Below are 27,953 nucleotides of genomic sequence, written 5' to 3' on the forward strand. Positions count from 1 at the left end.
TTTCATGTGCAAATGTGTGGGTCCCTCTAGTCCCCTCCTGGACGTTTGCCTCTATCCCTAGATACCAGGAACCCATCCCTACTCCCAATCCAATATTTTTTCCAGACCCAGAAATCCATGGGACAACTGTCTCTGGGGAGAACAGTGATTTAATAAATTATGGGATAGAAGGAAAAATATACGTGGATGGTGGGGTGCAGGGAGACCTTGGGCACAGGGACTCCCTCCGACCCCAGATTATAGAAGACTGATTTGGTTTCTGAAGTAAAATCAAGGCAGGATCCTTCCTGCCTTTGGTCCTCAAGTAGCCAGAACTCCAGACCCAAATTCCTTCCTGCCTCAGAATCCAGGCTCCAGCCTGTTTCTTTCTGCATCCTGGAAAGACCTAGGGAATCCAAGCTACCATCCCTCTCCTCCTTCAAGGAACCAGGAATCCAGATCCCCAGCTCCCATAGGACTCATCTGAAGCCTACCAGACCACTCTCTCCTGGGGAAACCAGAGTTTGGGATCCCAGCCCCCTCCTCCCACAGCACCCAGGAGTCTGGGAGCCCAGCCCTCTGCTCTTCCAGGAATCTGGGCTCAAGTGGGTGTCCAGAGCTTGAGGATGCCTGGGCTGCCGACCCAGCCCCCTCGTCACTTAGACCTCCAACTTGTGGGCCTGGATGGCAGCCACGTTCTCGTAGATGAGGTTTTCGACATCCTCATACGGGGCTTCCTTCTTGGCTGGGGCCTGGGCTGACTGTTGGAGGAACCGCAGGATGCACTGATGCAGGAATACGTACTGAGCCTGGGAAGCAGGCACGGGAGTGAGAGGCGTCCCCCCAAGTCTGGGCTGCATGGAGCCCCAGGGTCCCTCGTCCCACTGCCTCCCGTCCTGTGTTGCTGAGGGGCTGCCTCACCTCAGTCTGCACCATCAATGGCCGACTCTCTCTCATCTTCCTCACAAAGCTGAAGGGCCCAAGGAGACCCTCGGACTGCAGCTGCCGGAGCAGGACGTCCAGGGCAATGAGGGTTCCTGTGCGACCCACGCCAGCACTAGGCAGAACAAGGGAAGGGTCAGACCAAGGGGCAGGAGTGTGAGGGTCCGGGGTCATGGCTGATTGGAGGGATCTGTGTTTGAATGATGACAATAACTATGCCTGCTCACACCTGTAATCCCAGCACTTTGGGAGGCTGAGGCCAGTGGATCACCCAAGGTCAGGAGTTCCAGACCAGCCTGGCCAACCTGGCGAAACCGTCTCTTCTAAAAATGCAAAAATTAGCCAGGTGTGGTGGCACATGCCTGTAATCCCAGCTACTTGGGAGGCTGAGGCAAAGAATCGCTTGAACCCAGGAGGTGGAGGTTGCAGTGAGCCAAGATCGCACCACTGCACTCCAGCCTGGGCGACAAGAGCAAAACTCCCATCTCAAAAACAATGACAACAACAACAACAAAACTATGCCTGGAGTTCCTTCCATCTGTTAGGCTCTGTTCTAAGTGCCTGATGGGCCTTCCTCACTCCTCGCAAACCTAAGAAGTCGGATTACTAGCACATCCATTGTACAAATGGGGAAATGGAGGCTGAGTGAGGTGAAGTCCCATTCCCCAGGCCATTCAGCTAATAAGTGGCAGAGCCGGGGTTCAAATACAGGAAGAGGAACTCTCCAGCCAATCATTTAGTAATTCCTTTAAATACAAAAATTAGTCTTTTGTTTTGTTTGAGACAGGGTCTCTCTCTGTCATGCAGGCTGAAGTGCAGTGGCATGATCTCGGCTCACTGCACCCTTGACCTCCTGGGCTCAAGTGATCCTCCTGTCTCAGCCTCCTGAGTAGCTTGGATCACAGGCATGCACCACTGCACCTGACTAACTTATTAACTTTTTAATAGAGACGGGGTCTTGCCATGTTGCCCAGGCTGGTCTCAAACTCCTGGACTCAAGTGACCCTCCCACCTCAGCCCCCCAAAGTGCTGGGATTACAGGCATGAGCTACTGTGCCCAGTGAAAAAATTAGCTATTTTAGGCTGGGCACAGTGGCTCACGCCTGTAATCCCAGCACTTTGGGAGGCTGAGGTGGGTGGATCGCGAGGTCAGGAGATTGAGACCATCCTGGCCAATATGGTGAAACCCCGTCTCTACTAAAGTACCAAAAAAAAAAAAAAATTACCCGGGTGTGGTGGCGGGCACCTGTAGTCCCAGCTACTCGAGAGGCTGAGGCAAGGGAATCACTTGAACCCGGGAGGCGGAGATTGCAGTGAGCCCAGATCACATCACTGCACTCCCAGCCTGGGCGACAGAGCAAGATTCCGTCCCCCCAAAAAATAAATAAATAAATAAATTAGCTATTTTAAGCTGGGCGCAGTGGCTCACGCCTGTAATCCCAGCACTTTGGGAGGCTGAAGCAGGCGGATCACCGGAGGTCAGGCGTTGGAGACCAGCCTGGCCAACATGGAGAAACCTCATCTCTACTAAAAATACCAAAATTAGCCAGGCGGGGTGGCAGGCACCTGTATTCCCAGCTACTCAAGAGGCTGAGGCAGGAGAATTGCTTGAACCTGGGAGGTGGAGGTTGCAGTGAGTGGAGATCGCACCGTTGCACTCCAGCCTGGGTGACACAGCGAGACTCTGTCTCCAAAAAAAAAAAAAATTGCTATTTGAACGTGAGCAATTTGTCACACTCACAACGCTGTGCAGCCCCCACCTCTATCTACTTGCAAAACACTTTCATCACCCCTAAAGCAGACACCACGCCCATTAGGCCGTCTCTCCCCATTGCCTGTCACCCTCCAGGGCCTGGAAGCTACTAATCTCTTCAGTGTCTCTGTTGCTTTGGCTGATCTAGATAAGCTTCTGGATATGCACACTAATGGAATGATGTGATGACATCCACTCAGCTCTAAAATGGGGAGGACATTGCCGGGCGCGGTGGCTCAAGCCTGTAATCCCAGCACTTTGGGAGGCCGAGGTGGTCGGATCACCTGAGGTTGAGAGTTCGAGACCAGCCTGACCAACATGGAGAAACCCCGTCTCTACCAAAAATACAAAATTAGCCGGGCGTGGTGGCACATGCCTGTAGTCCCAGCTACTCGGGAGGCTGAGGCAGGAGAGTTGCTTGAACCCAGGAGGCAGAGGCTGCAGTGAGCCGAGATCATGCCACTGCACTCCAGCCTGGGCAACAAGAGCGAAACTCTGCCTCCAAAATAAACAAACAAATAAATAAATAAAATAAAATGGGGAGGACACTCTTTTGCCATGAGGCTGTCATGAGGAGCAGTAGGACTGTGTAAATGTTCACTGTGACCGAAACCAGAGCCCCAGTCTCAGGGGCCGTCACTCTTCCTCATCTCCCTAATAGTTACCGTTAGGTGAAATCTGACCTACGGGACCTCAGCATAAATAGCAGGAAAGGGTCAGGTGCAGTGGCTCACGCCTGTCATCTCAGCACTTTGGGAGGCAGAGGCAGACGGATCACGAGGTCAGGAGTTCGAGACCAGCCTGGCCAACATGGTGAAACCCCATCTCTACTAAAAATACAAAAATTAGCTGGGTGTGGTGGTGAGCATCTGTAATCCCAGCTACTCGGGAGGCTGAGACAGGAGAATCGCTTGAACCCAGGAGGCAGAGGTTGCAGTGAGCTGAGATTGCGCCATTGCACTCCAGCCTGGGCGACAGGAAGAGACTCCATCTCAAATAAAATAAAATAAAATAAAATAAAAATAAAAATAAATAAATATCAGGGAAGCAGTTGATGGGGGAGGCCCTGCACTCCAGCACAGGGAAGTGTCTCCAGTGTTTCTCAGAATCTGTGGCCACATCCCCGTCCTGTGGCTTCATCCTTTCTCCCTTCTCTTCTGCATTCAACCTTCTCTGCCTTTACCTTTTCATCTTTCTTTTTTCCCCTTTTTTTTTTAATAGAGACAGAGTCACCCAGGCTGGAGTGCAGTGGTGCGACCTCAGCTCACTGCAACCTCTGCCTCCCGGGTTCAAGTGATTCTCCTGCCTCAGCCTCCTGAGTAGCTGGGATTACAGGTGCCCTCCACCACACCTGGCTAATTTTTGTATGTTTAGTAGAGACAAGGTTTGTATGTTGGCCAAACTGTTCTCAAACTCCTGAACTCAAGTGATCCACCCGCCTTGGCCTCCCAAAGTGCTAGGATTTACAGGCATGAGCCACCGCTCCTGGCCTGCCTTTTCATCTTTCGTTCCCATCTTTTCATCCTTATCGCCCTTCTTTTCTTAATCTGCTTCATGCCCCCCTTTATCTTCCACATCCACCTCCTCCTTCTCTCCCTCTTCCACCTCCCCTGTACATTCCCAGGGTCCCGTCTAACGCAACTGTCTGAGCCCCAGGGGAGCAGTTCTCTCAAGGGAGAGGGTCCTGGGCTGGTCCCCACCTGCAGTGCACAATGGGTGGGCCTCCCTCCATGGTCTGATCCAGCCACTGCCGGAGCATCCTCCAGAAAGCCAGCAAGATGTCTGGGGAGGAGGGAACGCCGTGATCCGGCCAGGCCTGGTAGTGGAATTGGCGCACAGATAGCGTCTTCTGCTCCTCCACCTGGAAGGAGGGAGCACTCACAGGCTCTGGAGATGAACGTAGGGAGGACCTGGCTTCTAGCACCAGGAGCGGGTTCCCCGGGGCACACTGCAGCTCCTCAGAGGAGTGGGTGGAAGGTTGGAGTTGGCGGAGCATCCTGGATGCATGGCATATGTCACAGGGGAAGGCTGAGGGCCAGGACGGGGCTGGACACACGCACCTGGAGGAGCTGCAGTTCCCGCACCGTCCAGTTCTCCATCACTTCCTCACCTACCAGGGTTACCCGCAGGTGCCCATGGGTGCAGGGCTGCGAGTCCAGAGGCCAGTAATGCTCACACTTCACCTGGGGGAGGAGGAGGGGTCAGAGAACACAGCTCCTCTTACCCAGGTCTGTGGGGTCTGCCTTAGGCCCCAAATGTGAACCAGCAGATGGGCTGGGGGGAGAGTGGGGAACAGGTCTACACTGAAGACGCCTGGGGTTACCCTGGAGGAATCCGTAAGGTCTGGGTGTGGGGTCTACATTGGATCAGTGTTCGGGGCGGGGTCCTGCACCCAGTCAGCACCCAGGACTCAGATCTCTCACCCGGCCGGCCTCCATGCAGTTGGTCAGCATGACCAGGGTGTGGCTCTGCTGTTCCCACACCAGGCGCCAGAAGTCACCCACCGTCTGTGGCAGGGGACCCTGGGTTGCAATGAACTCCTGCGGGCTCCAGAGACCCTGGTTGAGGAAGGCAGGCGGGTCAGGGGGGCCTTTAGATAACCCCGCCAGCTCTTATCTCTCCGGGCCTGCCGGGCACCCTTTCAATCCCAACCACGACCTTACGGGCATGAAGCTGGCATTGATGTAGTCAGAGCCTGGCTCCTCGTGGATGGGCTTCAGGGGCACCCGGGACCAGTCATCTAGGAGAAGAGGCCAGCATTAGCCAGGCAGAGAGACCCAGAGAGGCACAGAGACAAGACCACAGGCAGAGAGACCCAGAGAGGCACAGAGACAAGACCAAGACCCATGGACAAAAGTCATGCCAAGACGCAGGCAGACCCTGGGAGCTACACAGGGATTGAGAGGGGCGGAGGGACCTCAGCTGCAGGGAGCAGGCCAGGAGGACTCTCAAAGGGACCCACAGCCGGGTGCAGTGACTCACACCTGTAATCCCAGCACTTTGAGAAGCTGAGGTGGGAGGATCACCTGAGGTCAGGAATTTGAGACCGGCCTGGCCAACATGGTGAAACCCGGTCACCATTAAAAATACAAAAATTAGCCAGGCATGGTGGCGGGTGCCTGTAGTCCCAGCTACTAGGGAGGCTGAGGCGGGAGGATTGCTTGAACCCGAGAGGTGGAGGTTGCAGTGAGCGGAGGTGGTGCCACTGCACTCCAGCCTGGGTGACAGAGCAAGACTCTGTCTCAAAGAAAAAAAAAGGTGGGGGGCCGGGCGCAGTGGCTCACGCCTGTAATCCCAGCACTTTGGGAGGCCGAGGCGGGCAGATCACAAGGTCAGGAGATCGAGACCATCCTGGCTAACACGATGAAACCCTGTCTCTACCAAAAATACAAAAAATTAGCCGGGCGAGGTAGTGGGCACCTGTAGTCCCAGCTACTCGGGAGGCTGAGGCAGGAGAATGGCATGAACCCTGGAGGCGGAGCTTGCAGTGAGCCGAGATCGCACCACTGCACTCCAGCCTGGGCGACAGAGCGAGACTCTGTCTCGAAAAAAAAAAGGAAGAAAAAAAAAAAGGAGACCCACGGTAGGGGGCAGGACTTGTTTCTCAAAGTGGGTAGGAGAAGGGGACTGGGGTGGGGTGCCGACTAGATCAGGGCTGGGACAAAAGCAGCAGGAACCCGAGACTCACAGGGCAGCACATTTCTGTAGCGGTTCTTGGCGTTGTTCTCTGAAGCCGAAGCCACCATCTGAGACTGGCTGTGGCCCACCAGGGAGAGTTGCTGGGGATGCAGGGAGAGGGGGTACCTGGTGTTGGATTTTCTCTACTTTCCCTCGAGGGTACCCCCCGAGCTCCCCTTGCCTTCTTCGGCATCACCCCTTGTTTATCCCTTGCACCCTGAGATTCTATGGCACCCACAAAAACAGAATATATGTGTGTGCCACCTGCCCTGTGGGGCACTGGGGAGGATTTAGGGAACCATGGGACTTCTTCAGGCAGGCAAGAAAGCAGGTGTCGGGGGAGAAAGGGCTCACTGGGTGGGGGCAGAGAGAGTTACTTTAGGACTGACCCACCATTATTTTAAGATTTCAGTGAGTGGAAAGATAACATGGCTGGGAATCTCTGCACAATCCAATGACATATGTGATGCTACTTTTGCTTAATCCCGAAAGCCGTGAGGTCTGGCCAGGGGGTGGGGGTGGGGGACTGGGCCACCGGAGGGAGACTGAGCTCAGCCCCTCTGTCCTCTCCCCACCTGGTACTCGTCTGCAAAACCACAGTTGCTGTCCCTCTCATTCTTCCTGACGTGGTCAGCGAAGTCTTCAGCCGGGATGTCCCCTGGGGAGCTACGGGTTTTGGGGGAGCAGGGAGAAAAGACCGTGACCTCTTTTAATCTTGCACTTTTGAGGGCTGGGCATGGTGGCTCACGCCTGTAATCCCAGCACTTTGGGAGGCCGAGGCGGGTGGATCACCTGAGGTCGGGAGTTCGAGACCAGCCTGGCCAACATGGTGAAACCCCATCTCTACTAGAACTACAAAAATTAGCTGGGTGTGGTGTTGCACACCTGTAGTCCCAACTACTCAGGAGGCTGAGGCAGGAGAATCTCTTGAACCCGTGAGGCAGAGGTTGTAGTGAACTGAGATCGCACCACTGCACTCCAGCCTGGGTGAAAGGGCGAGACTCTGTCTCGAAAAATAAAAAAAATAAAAAAAAATAAATAATAAACATACTCAGCCCTACACTTACACTTCTCATGCAGACCAGTTTTTTTCTCCTTCCTGTCATCCTATCACCATGGCCTGGAGTCTATATCCACTACTCCAGGGAACACCTTTCTCCAAAATCGTCATGGCCTCCCTGTCTGTAATTGCAAAGGCCACGTTTCAGCCCCCACCGGCCTGACTGCTAAGCAGCATTTAGCACCACCGCCTGTGCCTGCCTTTTCTGCTGGATCTGCACTGTTCCGGAACACCCGGCCCTGGCTTGGCCCCCACCTACCCAGCTGCTGCTTGTCCATTTCCTGGGCAGGCCCCTCCTCCTCTGTCCGTTGTAAAAGGTAACTGTTCCCCAGTGTCCAACCCCAAGCCACTTTTCTTGCTGGACACACACTTCTTACAGGGTTTGGCCCATTCCTGTAGTTTCACTTTCTTTCTTTTTCTTTTTCTTTTTCGAGAAAGAGTCTCACCCTGTCGCCCAGGTTGGAGTGCAGTGGTGTGATCTCAGCTCACTGCAACCTCAGCCTCTGGAGCTCAAGTGATTCTCCTGCCTCCGCCTCCTGAGTAGCTGGGATTACAGGTGCCAGCCACCATGCCCGGCTAATTTTTGTATTTTTAGTAGAAACGGGGTTTTGCCATGTTGATCAGGCTGGTCTCGAACTCCTGACCTCAAGTGATCCTCCCGCCTCGGCCTCCCAAAGTGCTGGGATTACAGGCGTGAGCCACCACGCCTGGCCTCTTGTCTGGATTATTACAAATCTCTTCCACATGTTAGACTTCTTCTTAAACATGTTAGACTGTGTCACTAGTCTATTCAAAATCTTCCAAGAACTCTCAGCTCACAATAAATCCAAAGTCCTAACTTTCATCTACAGGCCTGTGCCTGTTCTGGCCCCACTGACGTCTCTCTGACCTCACTTCCCACCGCCCTCCCCTTCCTCACTCTGCTCAGTCGGAGACGCACGATGTTCTCTGAACCTCACGTGTGCTGTTGCCTCAGGCCCTCCACGCGCCCATCCCTGTCCTTGGAGCGCCTTTCCCAGATGCGTGCTCGGCTCCTCTCCCACTTGCGTAGGCCTGTACTCAGATGACTTCCTCTTAGTCATCTTGTTAGCAAAGCTTTCCTTGAATATCCTGCCGAAAATATTCCTGCTGGGTGCAGCGGCTCACGCCTGTGATGCAAACACTTTGGGAGGCCGAGGTGGAAGGGCTGCTTGAGGCCAGGAGTTCAAGACCAGCCTGGGCAACCTGGTAAGACCACCTCCCCGACCTCCATCTGTGCAAAAAATTAAAAAATTAGCCAGGCATTGTGGTGCGTGCCTGTGGTCCCAGCTACTGGGGAGGCTGAGATGGGAGGGTCACTTGAGCCCAGGAGGTCGAGGCTGCGGTGAGCTATGATTGCGCCACTGCACTCCAGCCTGGGCCACAGAGTGAGACCCTGTCTTGACAAATTAATAAATAAAATAAAATAAAATAAAATAATTCATCTGATTTTCTCTCTAATTTCTTCTAATTTTCACATTAGAAGAATATCAAAATAGGCCAGGGGCTGTGGCTCACGCCTGTAATCCCAGCACTCTGGGAGACCGAGGCAGGTGGATCACAAGGTCAGGAGTTCGAGACCAGCCTGGCCAACATAGTGAAACGCTGTCTCTACTAAAAAATACAAAAATTAGCTGGGCGTGGTGGTGCATGCCTGTAGTCCCAGCTACTCGGGAGGCTGAGGCAGCAGAATTGCTTGAACCCGGGAGGCGGAGGTTGCGGTGAGCCAAGATCACGCCACTGCACTTCAGCCTGGGTGACAGAGCAAGACTCCACCTCAAAAAAAAAAAAAAAGAATATCACAATATTCCTCTACCCTTCCTATCCCCTCCTTTTGCCTTGTCTCCAAGTTTATTTATATATTTTATATATTATAAATTTATATATTATATATTATATAATTTATATATTATATATTATATATTATATTATATATAATGTATATTTTATATTATATAATATATGTTATATATAATATATAATATATTATATATATAACATATAATATATTATATATTATATAATTTATATTATATATTATAAATTTATATATTTATATATTATATATATTATAAATTATATATATATAATTTTTTTCTGGAGACAGAGTCTCACTCTGTTGCCCAGGCTGGAGTGCAATGGTGCAATCTCAGCTCACTGCAACCTCTGCTCCCGGGTTCAAGTGATTCTCCTGCCCCAGCCACCTGCGTAGCTGGGATTACAGGCGTGAGCCACCATGCCTGGCCCTGTCTGAAAGTTTATATCATATTTTTTATGATCTTTTTTATTTATTATTATTATTATTTTTTTGAGACGGAGTCTCGATCTGTCGCCCAGGCTGCAGTGCAGTGGCGTGATCTCAACTCACTGCAAGCTCCGCCTCCCAGGTTCACGCTATTCTCCTGCCTCAGCCTCCCAAGTAGCTGGGACTATAGGTGCCCGCCACCACGCCTGGCTAATTTTTTGTATTTTTTAGTGGAGACAGGGTTTCACCACATTAGCCAGGATGGTCTTGATCTCCTGACCTTGTGGTCCGCTTGCCTCGGCCTCCCAAAGTGCTGGGATTACAGGCATGAGCCACCGCACCCAGCAATCTTGTTTATTGATATCTCCTGTACTAGAATATAAGCCCCTGGCGGGCAAGAATCTTGGTTTCATTTGCTGTTTGTTTGGCACCTGGAACAGTGCCTGATACATGCTGGTGCTCAGCTGATATCTGCTGAATGAATGAATGTACGGGAGTTGAGACCAGAACTGAATTCGCTGGCCCAGGCTGCTTGGGGAGTGAGTTGCGATGGAAGGGCTGTGGTCCCTGTCACAGAGGCATCGGCCCCTTCTGAGACCTTTGTGGGTAAATGCATTGATCCACCCTCTGACCAAGCTGGCAGCCAGCAAATGCCCCTTGATTTGACCAGATTCTTTCCGATGCGCCCCCCCAGAACTTCTGCTCACCTGAAGACCAGATCCCTCAGTTCTGGTTTCTGCTGCTTCTTATTCCTGGGAAAGGGACGTTAGGATGAGAGGCTCAGGGGGTGAGGCTGCAACCAGCAGTTCTCCTCCTTCTTCTCCAGCCCCCACCCTCCAGGCGGTCAGCCCTGTGCTGAGTCTTACCTCCTCTTCAGGAAGAAAATCAGCAGGCCCACGAGGATGAGAAACAGGAGGATGCCCACAAAGGCTCCGGCAATGACCCCTGTGGGGAGGAGGCATCGGGAACCCTCAGAGCTCAGGTCTGATCTGCTCATCTGTCTCCAACCTTGCCCAGCCTTTCCTCTTCCCCAGGAGCCTGGTCCAAAGACAGCTGACCCCCGAACATCACAGGTGTGAAGTGCGTCGGTCCAGTTATACTTACACGCTTACCCATGGATTGTCCTCCACCCCCGAGACAGCAAGACCAGCCCCTCTCCTTCCTCCTCCTCCTCTGCCTACTCAACGCAAAGACTACAAGGAGGAAGACCTTTATGACGATCTACTTAATAAATAGCGAGTACATTTTCTCTTCCTTAGGATATTCTTAATAACATTTTTTTCTTTAGCTACTTGATTATAAGAATACAGTATATAGTACGGCCAGGCGCGGTGACTCACGCCTGTAATCCCAGCACTTTGGGAGGCCGAGATGGGCGGATCACGAGGTCAGGAGATCGAGACCATCCTGGTTAACATGGTGAAACCCCATCTCCACTAAAAATACAAAAAATTAGCCGGGCGTGGTGGTGGGCGCCTGTAGTCCCAGCTACTCGGGAGGCTGAGGCAGGAGAATGGCGTGAACCCGGGAGGTGGAGCTTGCAGTGAGCCCAGATCACGCCACTGCACTCCAGCCTGGGTGACAGAGCGAGACTCTGTCTCAAAAACAAACAAACAAACAAACAGAAAGAATACAGTATATAGTACATATTACAGATGAAATGTATGTTGTTTATCTTATTGGTAAGGCTTCCAATCAAGAGTAGGCTATTAATAGTTAAGTTTTGGGGGAGTCAAAAGTTATGTGCAGATTTTTTTTTTCTTTTTCTTTTTCTTTTTCTGAGACAGAGTCTCGCTCTGTCACCCAGGCTGGAGTGCAGTGGTGCGACCTCGGCTCACTGCAACCTCCACCTCCCGGATTCACGCCATTCTCCTGCCTCAGCCTCCCGAGTAGCTGGGACTACTGGCACCCGCAACCATGCCTGGCTAATTTTTTGTATTTTTGGTAGAGTTGGGGTTTCACTGTGTTAGCCCGGGTGGTCCTGATCTCCTGACCTCCTGATTCACCTGCCTCGGCCTCCCAAAGTGCTGAGATTATAGGCATGAGCCACCATGCCCGACTGTTATATGCAGATTTTCTACTGTGTGGGGGACAATTGTTCAAGGGTCAACTACCCATCATTGTCACAGGTGACCTGGTTGCTGAAGAGTGACTCCTGGCCAGGCATGGTGGCTCACCCCTGTAATCCCAACACTTTGGGAGGCTGAGGTGGGTGGATCTCTTGAGCCCAGGAGTTTGAGACCAGCCTGGGCAACATAACAAAAACCAGTCTCTACTAAAAAAACAAAAGTTAGCTGGGTATGGTGGTGCACACCTGTCATCCCAACTACTCAGGAAGCTGAGCATAAGAGTCACTTGAACCCGGGAGGTGGAGGCTGCAGTGAGCTGAGATTGCACGACTGCACTCCAGACTGGGCGATAGAGTGAGACTCTGTCTCAAAAAAAAAAAGAAAAAGCAAAACAAAACAAAAAGAACCCCAAGAAAATAGCTGGGCATGGTGGTAAATGCCTGTAGTCCCAGCTACTCAGGGGACTGAGGCAGGAGGATCACTTGAGCCTGGGAGGTGAAGGCTGCAGTGGGCCATGACCGTATCGCTGCATTCCAGCCTGGGCAACAGAGTGAGACCCTGTCTCAAAAAAGAACAAAACGAAACAAAACAAAAAAGTGATTCTTGCCTTCCTTAGCTTAGACTAGTGGTTCTCAACAAGGGTGATTTTGCTCCCAAAGAGACACCGGGCAATGTCTGGAGACGCTTTTGGTTGTCACAGCTTGGAAGTGGGAGTGCTGCTGGCACATAGTGGGTGGGAAGCAGAGGTGCAGCTCAATATCCTACAGTGCGCAGGACGGCCCCCCCACAACAAAGAAGGATCTAGCCGGAAACGTCTGTAGTACTGAGGCGGGGGAAACACTTTGCTGGTTGTGAAATCATCCCTGGCATGGACGGCTTCCGTTCTCCCCAGATTGAGGCTTCATCTTCTCAGAGGTCCTGCTGGCTGGGGAAGGACTCCCCAGCAGCAGAGCCTACCGAGATCTGGTGGTGTCTTTTTTTTTTTCTTGGTTTGTTTTTTGAGACGGAGTTTTGCTCTTGTTGCCCAGGCCTGAGTGCAATGGTGCAATCCCGGCTCACCGCAACCTCCGCCTCCTGGGTTCTAGTGATTCTCTTGCCTCAGCCTCCTGAGTAGTTGGGATGACAGACACGCGCCACCACGCCCAGCTAATTTTTTGTATTTTTAGTAGAGACAGGGTTTCTCCATGTTGGTCAGGCTGGTCTCGAACTCCCAACCACAGGTGATCCGCCCGCCTCGGCCTCCTAAAGTGCTGGGATTACAGGCGGGAGCCACCGCGCCCGGCTGATCTGGTGATGTCTATGGGTGCTCTCAGGCTCTGATGGCACAGTTCTCCCAAGATCTGTCATTAGATGTCTCGTCTCAGGGTAGGCTCAAGCCTATGGCCCATCTTCATCAGCCTTGAAGGCCCCCAAGCTGCAGCTTCTCAGCAATCCTGGGAAGAGTGTGTTTGTTGACAGGGAACTGAAGGGTCTTACAGCCTGTACGGGAGACTCATTCCCTCATGGACTTGGCCTCACAGAATCGGACTAGAGGACCTGTTCTCTCAGGGATCCTTGTTACCAAGGGAGAGAACTTTCTAAGCAATGGGGTCTGGCAAAGCCCAGTTCAAACAGCATCCATTGGTCACCACATCAACCCCCAGTCTCTCTCCAGATTGGAGATGCAATCGCATAAGAAACCCTGTTCCTAGGAAGTGATTGACGGGGCAAAGTGAGGCTTATGGCCATGGTCTTGGTACATGGCCAGGTCTTTCCAAAGCCTAAGCTCCAAAGTTCTTCAGGTACCCCATTGATTACTGCAAGATGATACAACCACATTAGGAAAAAAGAAAACCCGGGGTAGGGGGTAGTTAAATGTATACTTCCCATGTGATCCCTCAGTTCCACTACTGGGTATAGACCCAAGAGAAATAAAAATGTACGTCCACACAAAACCTATCCACAAACGTTCCCAGCGGCATTACCCATAATGGTCAAAAGTGGAACTACTCAACTGATCCATCAACTGGATCAATGAATGGATAAAAATGAATGGGTAGGCCAGGTGCGGTGGCTCACACCTGTAATCCCAACACTTTGGGAGGAGGAGCCAGGAGGATTACTTCAGGTCAGGAGTTCGAGACCAGTCTGTCCAACATGGCAAAACCCCATCTCTACTAAAAAAATTTAAAAATTAGCTGGGCATGGTGGCTCACGCCTGTAATCCCAGCACTTTGGGAGGCCGAGGCGGGTGGATCACCGGAGGTCAGGAGTTTGAGACCAGCCTGGCCAACATGGCAAAACCCCATCTCTATTAAAAGTATAAAAGTTAGCTGGGTGTGGTAGGAGGTGCCTACAATCCCAGCTACTCAGGAGGCTGAGGCAGGAGAATCGCTTGAACCCAGGAGGTGGAGGTTGCAGTGAGCCGAGATTGCACCACTGCACTCCAGCCTGGGCGACAAGAGTGAAACTCCACCTCAAAAAATAAAAATAAAAAATAAAAAATTAGCCAAGCATGGTGGCACATGCCTGTGATCCCAGATACTTGGGTGGCTGAGGCACAAGAATTGCTTGAACTCTGGTAGCAGATGTTGCAGTGAGCAGAGATCATGCCACTGCACTCCAGCCTGGGTGACAGAGTGAGTCTCAAAACAAAAACAAAAACAAAAAAACAAATTATGCTCAGTGAAAGTGGCCAGTCACAAAGAAACACATACTGTATGATTGCATCTTTTTTGTTTTTGAAACAGGGTCTCGTTCCTTCACCCAGGCTGGAGTGCAGTGGCCCCGATCATAGTTCACTGCAGTCTCAACCTCCTGGGCTCAAGTGATCCTTCTGACTCAGCCTCCTGAGTAGCTAGGACTACAGACACACACCACCACGGCTGGCTAATTTTTTAAAATGTAGAGATGGGGTCTCACTCTGTTACCCAGACTGGTCTCGAACTCCTGAGCTCAAGTGATCCTTCCACCTCAGCCTCCCAAAGTGCTGGGATTCCAGGCATGAGCCACTGTGCCCACTCTATGATTGCATTTTAATGAAACGTCCCGGAGAGGCAAATCTATAGAGATTGAAAGTGGATGAGAGATTTCCGAGGGCTGGGGGCTGGGGAATGGGAGAACTAGGGGGTGGTGGCTCAGCGGGGTGAGCTTTCTGTTGGGGGTAATGAAAATGTTCTAAAATTGATAGTGATGATGGTTGCACAATGCTGTGAATATAAGAAGAGTCATTGAATTGTACCTTTAAGTGGTGAGTTGTGGATGGTGCGGTGGCCCACACCTGTAATCCCAGCACTTTGGGAGCCTGAGGCAGGCAGATCACCTGAGGTCAGGAGTTCGAGACCAGCCTGGCCGACATGGTGAAACTCCATCTCTACTAAAAATCCAAAAATTAGCCAGGCGTGGTGGCACGTGCCTGTAGTCCCAGCTACTCAGGAGGCTGAGGCAGGAGAATCACTTGAACCCGGGAGGCAGAGGTTGCAATGAGCCAAGATCGTGCCACCGCACTCCAGCCTGGACAACAAGAGCAAAACTCCATCTCAAAATACAAAATAAAAAAGATGTTTCAAAGGAAATGAGAAACAAAAGAGTCCCACTGATTTCCTCACAATGGGGCCTGATGGGGTCTACGGAGAATTTCATCATAGCTGCTTGGCCCGCGCGGCTCCGCTCACCTGCACTCTCGGTGTGGCAGACCACAGAGCGAGACACGACCTTCATTCCGTCCCAGATGGTCGTGATGGTGGCTGGGTAGGACCGAGCCGGCCCGAGACCCAACACAGACACAGCCTCCCCACATGAAGATCTGTTCTGGGAGCCCCGCTGTCCTCCCACCTCCAACTCAAAGGCCTCGTAGCCTCCCTGGGGGCAGGACCAGATCAAGTTGACTCCATAGCCCGCTGAGGTGCTGACACAGGAAGTGATGGTGACTGCATCTGGGTCTGGGTGAAGGAAGCAAGAGGTCAGCAGCGCCATCCAAGGTGGCTTCCCACGCCCTCCACCCCTACCCCCACTACTCAGACCAGTTTTCTGAGATGAGCCCATCCCTTCCTCGCCAAATCCAAACTACCTCATCTTCCCTCCTTTTCTGTCCTCCCCGAATGGACACAAATAAGTCCTTTTAAACTACAACTCCCATGAGGCCTTGGGCTCCTCCATCACTGCAGCTCATGAAGTCATGGCCTGTGGCCTGATGGGATTTGTATTCCATTAATCTCTCAGCTCGCAAGGACTGTGAGCTAAGCCCAGTTCACCACTTGAAGGCAGGAAGCGGATTCTCACATGTGGACGCACAGAGGCTCTGCGTGGAACTGGCTACGTCATTCCTCTCTGCCCACACGGTGAAATTGTACAGAGTCCCGGGTTCCAGGGCCTCGACCTTGTACCACGTCTCATTGGTCCTGCTGGTCTGGTTGACCCAATTCGCTTGGGGATCTTGCCCCCTCTGGGGATGTCCCTTGCTGGCCCACTGGACCCAGTATACGTACAACTGAGAGTGGGGGTCTCCAGGGGCCTTCCACCACAGCATGACTGAGTTCTTAGTCTGAGTTTCATTCTGGAGATCTGTGACCTCATTGGGAGCTGAGAAGTGAGAACAGAGGCCTAAGGGGGTATCCTTGAAGACCCTCCTACCCCAGCCTGTCTGCCTCTCCCCCACAGCAAAGCTGAGATATCCATTATTGGTGGCTCCAGTGGCTAAGGAGGCTGAACCACAGGAAAGAGTCTAGATACCCAAAGACCATGGGGACCAGAATCTCCTAGCCCTCTCCGTCCCCTGGCTACAGCCCTGGGTCCCACCCTGTCATCTTTCTGTTCTTCCCAAATGCACACCAATTCCACCGACTGAAACTACAGTTCCCATGAGGCTATGGATTCTCTGTATCGCTTCAGCTTATGAAGTCATGGCCCCACGGTGTGATGGGATTCGTAGTCCTCCATCTCTCATGGCCCTCGAGATCTGATCTCTGTATTTTCTTTCCCACAGGAACCCCAGGTAGGGTGTCTTCTCACTCTAGACACACCACATTTCTAGAGGGAGCTGACAAATTTCATCTTTTTAGCCCAAATGACCAAGGATTAAAGAGTTCCAGGTTCCGGCCAGGCATGGTGGCTCACTCCTGTAATCTCAGTGCTTTGGGAGGCCGAGGCGGGAGGATCACTTGAGCCCAAGAATTCGACACCAGCTTGGGCAACATAATGAGACCCTGTCTCTACAAAAAATATTTTTTTAAATGGGCTGGGCATGGTGGTGCATGTTTGTGGTCCCAGCTACTCAGGAGGCTGAGGTGGGAGGATCAGTTGAGCCCAGGAGGTCGAGGCTGCAGTAAACCATGATCACACTACTGCACTCCAGCCTGGGCAACAGAGCAAGACCCTGTCACAAAAGAAAAAAAAAAGAATGAACCTAGTCTCCAGAGTTATTTTGATTTTTCTCATGAGCGGGACCCACCGTGCCTAGGCTGAGAGGTGGGGCCCTCTCGCTTCATCTAATTCCCTGGGACCAGCTGTTGGCTATTGTCCAGCTGGTGACTTTGTCAGCTCCTGAGAGGTGGTGCTGGACAATTGAGGGCTCCCCCTGACCCCAAAGAGTCCATTTCCCAAAGGGAGAAAAAACAGGTCCCACAGCTTGGAAAGCCCTGTCTGCTAAGAAACGACACCCACTAGGAACGGGACCTACAGGTTTAAGCTCCGGCCGGTGAGGCTGGAGAGGCCCATGGGTACTCTTCATCTCCCAAGGAGCTCCCAAAGTCCCTTCATCTTTTTCCTTCCCCCATCCTAATAGAGCTGGGTTCAGAACCGACTGTGTCTCACCGGTGGCTGCAGTGAGGGTGCTGTTATAGCCTCTGACCTCATTCCTCTCGGCCCAGACGGTGAGGTGGTACAGGCTGCCAGCTTCCAGTTCCTTTAGGGTGATGTCAGTACCTGAGGTGCTTTGGGTCCTGGGGTCAGTCATGCCTTCCCTGACCCATGAGACCCAGTAGCTGTAGGAAGACTGGCCTGGGCCCTGGGGAGCTGTCCAGCGCAAAGCAATGGTGCTGTTGGTCCAGTCCTGCTTGCTGAGGCTTGTCACTGCGTTGGGGACTGGGAGAGGGAGCAGAGTCAGGATTTCCACATCCCCTAGTCCTCAAGAGTCCAGAACACAGTGATATGCCCTGTCCTTGTGCAGCCCAGCTCATCCAGAAACACTTCCTGGCAGGGCACAGTGGCTCAGGCCTGTAATCCCAGCATTTTGGGAAGCTAAACCGGGAGGGTTGCCTGAGCCCGGGAATTTGAGACCAGCCTGAGCAACATAGTGAGACCCTATCACTACTAAAAATTAAAACAAATTAGCTGGGCATAGTAGCACATGCCTGTAGTCACAGCTACTAGGGAGGCTGAGGTGGGACGATCGCTTGAGCTTGGGAGGTTCAGTCTGCAGTGAGCTATGATTGTGTCTCTGCACTCCAGCCTGGGAGACAGAGTAGGACCGTCTCAAAAGAAAGAAAGCGAGCGAGAGAGAGAGAGGCCAGGCGCAGTGGCTCACGCCTGTAATCCCAACACTTTGGGGGGCCAAGGTGGGTGACATGAGGCCACGAGTTCAAGGCAAGCCTGGGCAACATGGCAAAACCCTGTCTCTACTAAAAATACACAGATTAGCTGGGTGTGGTGGTGCGTGCCTGTCATCACAGCTACTTGGAAGGCAGAGGCAGGAGAATTGCTTGAGCCCAGGAGGCAGAGGTTGCAGTGAGCTGAGACTGTGCTATTGTACTCCAGCCTGAGTGACAAAGGAAAACTCTGTCTCAAGAAAGAAGAAAGAAAAGAAGGAAAGAAAGAAAAGAAAGAAGAAAGGAAAAGAAAGAAAGAAAGAGAGAGAAAGAGAAAGAAAGAAAGAGAGAGAGACAGAGAGAAAGAAAGAAAGGAAGGAACAAGGAGGGAAGGGAGGAAGGAAGGCTTTAAAGGAAGGAAAGAGAAGGAAAGAAAGAGAGAAAGGAAGGAAAGAGAGAAAGCGAGAAAGGAAGGAAGAAAGGAAGGAAAGGGAAGGAAGGAAGGAAGGGGAAGAGAAGGAGAAAGAAAGAAAGAAAAGGCCTGTGTCCCCACAGCCCCACGCTCAGCGGGAGGAGACGTCTGGATGGGCTCTCTTCTTCTTCAGGGCAGAGCCAGCCCCCAGCTGTGATTACATCTGTCCTGTGGACTTGGAGAGGCAGATGTCTTCAGAGCCTACGGACTACAGAGCCAGAGCCCAGAAGAGGTGCCATGCCGCTCCTGCTGGTTCTGAACCTCTCACCAAAACAGGGAGTGGCCGTTGAGGGTTCCTACCTGTGGAGATGCTGACATTCTGCCTGGAGCCACGTACTCCATTTTTTTCTGCCCATACAGAGAATGTGTACAAGGTTCCGGGTTCAAGTCCCTCAGCTGTCACACTGATATTTGTTGTGTTTCGGGTCTCAGTGCCACCACCGTCTCCAGTGTACTCTACCCAGTAGGTGTAGTCCTGAGGGTATGGGCCATCGGGGACTTCCCAGCATAGGGCGATGGAGCTGTTGGTCTGAGTCTTCACATGGAGGTTTCTCACTGGGTTGGGGGCTGAGAAATTAGGAAGAAGATCCTATGTTGGCGGAGATACAGAACAGAACAGGCCAGGAGTGGGCCCCTCACTGCCCTCAACCATCTGAGCTCTTGTTCAACTGCTGGTGCCAGCAGATGCAAGGTGTATGTTCTAGACCATGTTTCTCAGACTAATGTGCCGGGCGTGGTGGCTCACGCCTGTAATCCCAGCACTTCGGGAGGCTGAGGCAAGGGGATCACCTGAAGTCAGGAGTTCAAGACCAGCCTGGGCAACATGATCAACGGGGTTTAGCAGAAACCCTGTCTCTACTAAAAATACAAAAGTTAGCCGGGCATGCTGTGATGTGTGCCTGTAATTCCAGCTACTCAGGAAGCGGAGGCCCAAGAATCACTTGAACCTGGTAGGCGGAGCTTGCAGTGAGCCGAGATTGCACCACTGCAGTCCAGCCTGGGCAACAGAGCGAGACTCAGTCTCAAAAAAAAAAAAAAAAAAAGAAAAGAAAAAGAAAAAACTTTAATGTGTGCACATCTCACAGGGGATCTTGTTAAATGCGGGTTCTGAGCAGTAGATCTGGGGTGGAGCTGAGATCTCTCATTTCCAGTCAGCTCCCCAGAACACTGATGCTGCTCACACGTGGGTCATAATTTGAGTAGTACTATAGCCTCCATATGTGTGTCCCCTCCCACAAATTCACATGCTGAAACGTAATCTCCAATGGAGGCCGGGTACGGTGGCTCATGCCTGTAATCCCAGCACGTTGGGAGGCCGAGGCGGGTGTATCACGAGGTCAGGAGATTGAGACCATCCTGGCTAACACGGTGAAACCTGTCTCTACTAAAAACACAAAAAATTAGCTGGGTGTGGCGGTGGGCGCCTGTAGTCCCAGCTACGCGGGAGGCTGAGGGAGGAGAATGGTGTGAACCCAGGAGGCGGAGCTTGCAGTGAGCCGAGATCGCGCCACTGCACTCCAGCCTGGGTGACACAGCGAGACTCCGTCTCAAAAAAAAAAAAGACAAAAAAAAAAAACAAAATAATAATCTCCAATGGAATAGCATTAAGAGGTAGGGCCTTTGCAAGGTTAGGTCATAAAAGTGAAGCCTTTATGCCTGGGGTTACTGCCTAAGAGAGGCCCAATGGCCCAGCACAGTTTCACATTTCATGTGAGATTACATGCCTGTAATCTCAGCAATTTGCGGGGCTGAGGTAGGGAGATCGCTTGAGGCCAGGAGTTAGAGACCAGCCTGGACCACACAGCAAGACCTCATCTCTAAAAAAAATAAATTAGTTAGGCATGGTGGCCCACGCCTGTAGTCCCTGCTACTTGGGAGGCTGAGGTCGGTGGATTGCTTCAGCCCAGGAATTTGAGGCTGCAGCGAGCTACGATCCTGCCACTGCACTCCAGCCTGGATGACAAAGCGAGACTCCAGCTCTAAAAAAAAGAAAAAAATAAGAGAGACTCAAGGGAGCTTTGTGTGGTGATGAAGATAGTCTCTCACTTTCCAATATGGTAGGCATTAGCACCGTGGAGGATGAAGGGGGGACTGGGAGCCCCTCAACAGGCCTTTTGAGCACATGAAATGTGAAACTGAATTTGCAGTTTCATGCAACTTTAATGAGCTTAAATTTAATAGCCACGTGTGGCTAGTGGCTACCATATTGGACAATGGAGATCTAGCCAGAGGGAGCTGTCCACATCAGGGTCATGGAGCTGATGATCTCAGTTTCCATCCTCAATATGTGACACAGTTGGGAACTAGAAGAAGAGTCAGAGGGTCAGAGTGTCCCCACTCACAGTATCTAATTCCTTGAAAGCTCAGGTAACATGCCTTGGCCCCTACACATTCCTGTTGGTGCAGGAAGGTGCCCCTTGGCATTATGGTCCACATTCTAGAGAGTCCTAGACACAGACCGGCCCCAGCTTAGCAGCTGGAGGTACCATGGACATTCATTCCTTCTTCATCTCCTGAGCTGAGACTGCCCCAGGATGTGGACATGAGTACCTGGCTCAATGTGGCCCAGAGGGACTATGGAATAGACAATCGGCTACATTCTACTGCTTACTGTCCCTTAAACAAATAAGAGATCAAACAAATGGCGACTGCCCCTCACCTGTGGTGGCATTTCGAGTCTCCCGGGAGCTGTTGATTCCATTCTTCCCCACCCACACGGAAAACGCATACAAACACCCGGGTTCAAGTCCATCCACGGTGATGTTGGTGTATGCTGTGCTTCGAGTCCCTGCTCTGCCACCATCTCCAGTGTACTCAACCCCGTAGGTGGAATTCTGTGGGTCTGGGCCACTGGGGACCTCCCAGGTCAGGGCGATGGAGCTGTTGGTCTGAGCCTCCACTGTCAGGTTCCTCACTGGGTTGGGAGCTGAAAACCAGCACGGGAGGGAAAATCAATTGTAGTTTCTGGCCCTCGAACTTTCTAGCCCTTCCTTAACCATTGCATCCAGCAGGTGGAGGCAGGGAGGCCCAGCTCTGCACTGTCCAGTGTGGCAGCCACGAGTTCCACGTGAGTGTTGAGCACCGTGAGGTGGCTTTTGTGAAATGAGATGAGCCGTTAGTGTAAGACCCACACCGGCTTTTGAAGAGTTGGTGTGAAATTAAGAATTAAGAATGTCAACTATCTGATGGATCCTATATATATATATATATATATATATATACACACACACACATATATATACACATACACATATATATACACACACATATATATACATACACATATATATATTTTGTGGGTATATACTCAGTGTGTATATTTAATGATCCTTTCCTTATATTGATTACATGTCAAAATGATAATATTTTGTATCTGTCGGGCGCAGTGGCTCACACCTGTAATCCCAGCACTTTGGGAGGCTGAGGTAGGCGGATCACCTGAGGTCAGGAGCTCAAGACCAGCCTGGCCAACATGGCAAAACCCCGTCTCTACTAAAAATACAAAAGTTAGCCGGGCATGGTGGCATATGCCTGTAGTCCCAGCTACTCAGGAGGCTGAGGCAGGAGAATCACTTGAACCCAGGAGGTGGAGGTTGCAGTGAGTCAAGATTGTGCCACTACATTTCAGCCTGGGAGACAGAGACTCTGTCCCCCCCCAAAAAAAAAGGGCTGGGCACGGTGGCTCACGCCTGTAATCCCAGCACTTTGGGAGGCCGAGGCGGGTGGATCACAAGGTCAGGAGATCGAGACCATCCTGGCTAACACAGTGAAACCTGTCTCTACTAAAAATACAAAAAATTAGCCAGGTGTGGTGGTGTGCGCCTGTAGTCCCAGCTACTTGGGAGGCTGAGGCAGGAGGATGGCGTGAACCCGGGAGGCAGAGCTTTCAGTGAGCCAAGATTGCGCCACTGCACTCCAGCCTGGGCGACAGAGAGATACTCTGTATCAAAAAAAAAAAAAAAATTGTATCTGATGGGCTACATAAAATATCTCATAGTAATTTAGTTTCCTTTCTTTCCTTCCTTCCTTCCTTCCTTCCTTCCTTCCTTCCTTCCTTCCTTCTTTCTTTCTTTCTTTCTTTCTTTTTTGAGACAGGGTTTCTCTCTGTTGCCCAGGCTGGAGTGCAGTGGTCCAATCAGAGCTCACTGCAACCTCTGCCTCCCAGGCTCAAGCGATCCTCTCACCTCAGCCTCCCGAGTAGATGGGACCACAGGAACACGCCACCACAGCTACTTTTTTATTTTTTTTGTAGAGACAGGCTGACCAGTTTCTTTTTACTTATTTTTATGTGGCTGATAGAAAATCGAAATTCTCACGTGTGGCTTCCTCTGTGTTTCTACTGGACTAAGGAAACTGTCGCATTTTGTCAGCTCTCAACCACCCCCTACCACTGTCCTTATAAAAGAAATAAAAATAAAACAGCGGCTGCCTCTTACCTGTGGCACTAGTGACAATCTCCACAGAGCTATTTACTCCGTCTTTCTCCACCCACACAGAACACGTATACAATGACCCGGGTTCAAGTCCATCCACGGTGACTCTGGTGTCTGTTGTGTTTCGAGTCTCTGTTCTGCCACCGTCTCCAGTGCACTGAACCCAGTAGGTGGAGTTCTGTGAGTCTGTGCCATTGGGGACCTCACAGCTCAGGGAGATGGAGCTGGTGGTCTGAGCCTCCACTGTCAGGTTCCTCACTGGGTAGGGGGCTGAGAAATTAGGAAGAAAGATCTAATATGAGCAGGACTACAGAACATAACGGGGGCAGCCAGTGAGCTTCTAGTTTGTTTTTTCAAGACAGAGTCTCTGTCTGTCTTCCAGGCTGTAGTGCAGTGGCACGATCTCGGCTCACCACAACCTCCGCCGTCCGGGTTCAAGCGATTCTCCTGCCTCAGCCTCCTGAGTAGGTGGGACTACAGGTCTGCACCACCACACCCGGCTTATTTTTATATTTTTTCACCATGCTGGCCAGGCTGGTCTCGAACTCCTGACCTCAGGTGATCCTCTCACCTCAGCCTCCCAAAGTGCTGGGACTACAGGCGTGAGGCAACATGCCCGGCCAAGTGAGCATTTTTGATCATCAGAGTTCCTAGTTGTCCCTCAACAGCTGGTGCCAGTAGATGCAGAGTGTACGGTCTAGACCAGGGCTTCTCATTCTTTACTGTGTGCACATCTCACAGGGGACCTTGTGAAATGCAGGTTCTCACTCAGCAGGGCTAGGATGGAGCTGAGAGACTGCACTCCCCCCCACCCTTTTTTTCCCACCAGTGTCACTTGCCAATGTATTTCCATCAGCTCTCAGAGACACGGATGCTGCCCACACATGGACCACACTTTGAGTAACAAAGACCTGAGCCAGCGCTTTCCAACTGAGCTTCTGCAACGATGGAAATGCTCTCCCACCTTCCAGTATGGTAGGAGAACAGAGAAGGAAATGGAAACCCTTCAACAGGGCTTTCAAACATACGAAATGTGAAACTGAATTTGCAGTTTCATGCAATTTTAATCAGCTTAAATTTAATAGCCACGTGTGGCTAGTGGCTACCATATTGGACAATGGAGATCTAGCCAGAGGGAGCTGTCCACATCAGGGTCATGGAGCTGATGATCTCAGTTTCCATCCTCAATATGTGACACAGTTGGGAACTAGAAGAAGAGTCAGAGGGTCAGAGTGTCCCCACTCACAGTATCTAATTCCTTGAAAGCTCAGGTAACATGCCTTGGCCCCTACACATTCCTGTTGGTGCAGGAAGGTGCCCCTTGGCATTATGGTCCACATTCTAGAGAGTCCTAGACACAGACCGGCCCCAGCTTAGCAGCTGGAGGTACCATGGACATTCATTCCTTCTTCATCTCCTGAGCTGAGACTGCCCCAGGATGTGGACATGAGTACCTGGCTCAATGTGGCCCAGAGGGACTATGGAATAGACAATCGGCCATGTTCTCCTGCCTACTGTCCCTTAAACAAGAAAGAGCAAAACAAATGGCGACTGCCTCTCACCTGTGGTGGCATTTCGAGTCTCCCGGGAGCTGTTGATTCCATTCTTCCCCACCCACACGGAAAACGCATACAAACACCCGGGTTCAAGTCCATCCATGGTGATGTTGGTGTATGCTGTGCTTCGAGTCCCTGCTCTGCCACCATCTCCAGTGTACTCAACCCCATAGGTGGAATTCTGTGGGTCTGGGCCACTGGGGACCTCCCAGGTCAGGGCGATGGAGCTGTTGGTCTGAGCCTCCACTCTCAGGTTCCTCACTGGGTTGGGAGCTGAAAACCAGCACAGGAGGGAAAATCAGTTGTAGTTTCTGGCCCTCGAACTTTCCAGCCCTTCCTTAACCATTGCATCCAGCAGGTGGAGGCAGGGAGGCCCAGCTCTGCACTGTCCAGTGTGGCAGCCACGAGTTCCACGTGAGTGTTGAGCACCGTGAGGTGGCTTTTGTGAAATGAGATGAGCCGTTAGTGTAAGATCCACACCGGCTTTCGAAGAGTTGGTGTGAAATTAAGAATGTCAACTATCTCATTGATCCTTTATATATATTTGTGTGTGTGTGAGTATATACTTGGTGTATATATTTAATGATCGTTTTTATATTGATTACAAGTCAAAATGAAAATATCTTGTATCTGCCAGGTGCAGTGGCTCACACCTGTAATCCTCGCACTTTGGGAGGCCGAGGCAGGTGGATCACCTGAGGTCAGGAGTTCGAGACCAGCCTGGCCAACATGGCGAAACCCGGTCTCTACTAAAAATACAAAAGTTAGTTGGGCATGGTGGCACATGCCTGTAGTCTCTGCTACTCGGGAGGCTGAGGCAGGAGAATCACTTGAACCCAGGAGGCAAAGGTTGCAGTGAACCAAGATCATGCCACTGCACTCCAACCTGGGTGACAGAGCAAGACTCTGCCTCAAAAAAAAAAAAAATTGTATCTGATGGACTACATAAAATCTCTCATAGTAATTTAGTTTATTTGTTTTTCTTTTCTTTTTTTTTCTTTTGTTTTTTCTTTCTTTCTTTCTTTCTTTTTTTTTTTTTTTTTGAGACAGGGTTTCTCTCTGTTGCCCAGGCTGGAGTGCAGTGGTCCAATCAGAGCTCACTGCAACCTCTGCCTCCCGGGCTCAAGCGATCCTCTCACCTCAGCCTCCCGAGTAGATGGGACCACAGGAACACGCCACCACAGCTACTTTTTTATTTTTTTGTAGAGACAGGCTGACCAGTTTCTTTTTACTTATTTTTATGTGGCTGATAGAAAATCGAAATTCTCACGTGTGGCTTCCTCTGTGTTTCTACTGGACTAAGGAAACTGTCGCATTTTGTCAGCTCTCAACCACCCCCTACCACTGTCCTTATAAAAGAAATAAAAATAAAACAGCGGCTGCCTCTTACCTGTGGCACCAGTGACAGTCCCCACAGAGCTATTTACTCCGTCTTTCTCCACCCACACAGAACATGTATACAATGACCCGGGTCCAAGTCCATACACAATGACGGTGTATCTTGTGGTTCGAGTCTCTGATCTGCCACCGTCTCCAGTGCACTGAACCGAGTAGGTGGAGTTCTGTGAGTCTGTGCCAGCAGGGGCCTTCCAGCTCAGGGAGATGGAGCTGGTGGTCTGAGTCTCCACTGTCAGGTTCCTCCCTGGGTTGGGGGCTGAGAATCGGGAAGGAGGGTCTGACGAAAAGGGAACCAGGTCACTACAATCCCTCCCAACCCCCTGAGCTCATGCCCCAAGTCCAGAAACAACGGCGCTCATAAGCCCCTACCATGGACCACTGGACCCCACGGGGACCCCCCAGAGGCTCACGGCAGTTGTGGTCCCACCTCTTTGAGTGGGCAGTGAGTTCAGGCAGGGGTCACTCACCGGGCGCCCTGGCCCCTGTCCAGCTGCACAGGCCCTGGAGGGAACCCAGAGAAAACGGAGTCAGCCTCTCAACCACTCCTCTGCCCAGTGAGGCCGCGGGGCTGGGAGGAGCGGCTGATCCCCGCCCCATGAGTCACCCTTGCATGGGAAGGAGGGGCCAGCGTTAGGCTGGGCTGTCAGGAAGGTCACCCCAACCGTCTTTCCTGGGTCGAGGAGAGAAGGGGGAGCATGGCAGGAGTGGAGCTTAGGGAGCTGGGGTTGGCTCCACCCGATAAGGCCGAGAGATAAAATTAATGATTTCATTTCCCGAAATATATGTCCTTGGAAAACCAAGGGCAGAGAGCAATGAACAGACTGGGAAGAGAGAAAAAAACCAAGGTTGGGGATCAGGAACCTTGGCCTGAGGGTGGAGGGCCTGGGGGCCTGGGTCTGAGGGAGGAAGGGCTGGGGGCCTGGGTCTGAGGGAGGAGGGGCTGGGGGCCTGGACCCCTGAGTCTGAGGGAGGAGGGGCTGGGGTCTGGACTCCTGAGTCTGAGGGAGGAGGGGCTGGGGTCTGTACTCCTGAGTCTGAGGGAGGAAGGGCTGGGGGTCTGGACCCCTGAGTCTGAGGGAGGAGGAGCTGGGGCCTGGACTCCTGAGTCTGAGGGAGGAGGGGCTGGGGGCCTGGACTCCTGGGTCTGAGGGAGGAGGGCCTGGGGGCCTGGACTCCTGAGTCTGAGGGAGGAGGGGCTGGGGGCCTGGACTCCTGGGTCTGAGGGAGGAATGGCTGGGGGCCTGGACTCGGTTTGAGGGAGGAGGGGCTGCTTCCTGTCCGTGAGCACAGCTGTGTGTCGCCTGAAGCCAGTGTCCCCCGCAGCAGACACGACAGTATCTAAGAGCCCAGGTGAAGCCGGTGTCCCCCGCAGCAGACACGACAATGTCTAAGAGCCCGGGTGAAGCCGGTGTCCCCCGCAGCAGACATGACAGTATCTAAGAGCCCAGGTGTAAGACTCTCCTACAGTCTCTGCCAAGCCTGAAGCCCTCTTCCTTCTCCACGGGATCTTCAGCACCTACTTCCTCAAGATCGAGGTGCAGGGACCCAGCTCCTTCTCCCTCAGACCTGGGAGTCCCTGCCTTGGGAGCCCGCTCTGGGCGGGGAGCACTTACCAGCAGCACCAGGTTCCCCCAGACCCCGAGGCCCCCGCCAGCCCCAGCCATGCCTCCAGACACTGCCGGGGACCCAGGAGTCCCAGGCCTAGTCCTTCCACCTGCTGGACTTTACACTCAAGAATTTCCCCTTTACCAGATCATTGGTGAAGCCAGAGGCCAGGGCGGGAAGGGGAGGAGGAGGAAGTGGAACCCAGCTCCCAGCCCTGCCCCGCTGGCCCTCACCTTCCTCCC

General features: G+C 52.0%; 1 protein-coding gene across 1 annotated transcript; it reads right to left on the bottom strand.

Annotated features, from left to right (window-relative positions):
- Positions 1-131: 131 nt before the first annotated feature.
- On the bottom strand, positions 132-27,838 carry PTPRH (protein tyrosine phosphatase receptor type H). The gene is made up of 20 exons (XM_031007545.2): positions 27,720-27,838; positions 26,574-26,607; positions 26,099-26,362; positions 24,715-24,981; positions 23,156-23,422; positions 21,379-21,645; positions 19,020-19,286; positions 17,535-17,804; positions 16,005-16,304; positions 15,398-15,664; positions 10,542-10,620; positions 10,383-10,427; positions 6,928-7,018; positions 6,363-6,453; positions 5,338-5,414; positions 5,098-5,232; positions 4,735-4,857; positions 4,375-4,535; positions 901-1,036; positions 132-788 (listed from the first exon to the last, which is right to left on the bottom strand). Exons 1-20 carry the CDS (start codon positions 27,768-27,770, stop codon positions 639-641), a joined length of 3,342 nt encoding a protein of 1,113 aa, XP_030863405.1. The 5' UTR covers positions 27,771-27,838; the 3' UTR covers positions 132-638.
- Between the last annotated feature and the right edge of the window lie 115 nt (positions 27,839-27,953).

The sequence above is a fragment of the Gorilla gorilla genome, chromosome 20 (genome assembly GCF_029281585.2).
Source record: "Gorilla gorilla gorilla isolate KB3781 chromosome 20, NHGRI_mGorGor1-v2.1_pri, whole genome shotgun sequence".
NCBI lineage: Eukaryota > Metazoa > Chordata > Mammalia > Primates > Hominidae > Gorilla > Gorilla gorilla.

Coding starts and splice junctions, on each gene's coding strand:
- PTPRH (XM_031007545.2), bottom strand. CDS start 27,770: ATGGCTGGGGCTGGCGGGGGCCTCGGGGTCTGGGGGAACCTGGTGCTG. Junction 19,287..21,378: donor GACTCGAAATGCCACCACAG/GTGAGGGGCAGT, acceptor CTAATTTCTCAG/CCCCCAACCCAGTGAGAAAC. Junction 16,305..17,534: donor CACCCTCACTGCAGCCACCG/GTGAGACACAGT, acceptor CTCACTTCTCAG/CTCCCAATGAGGTCACAGAT.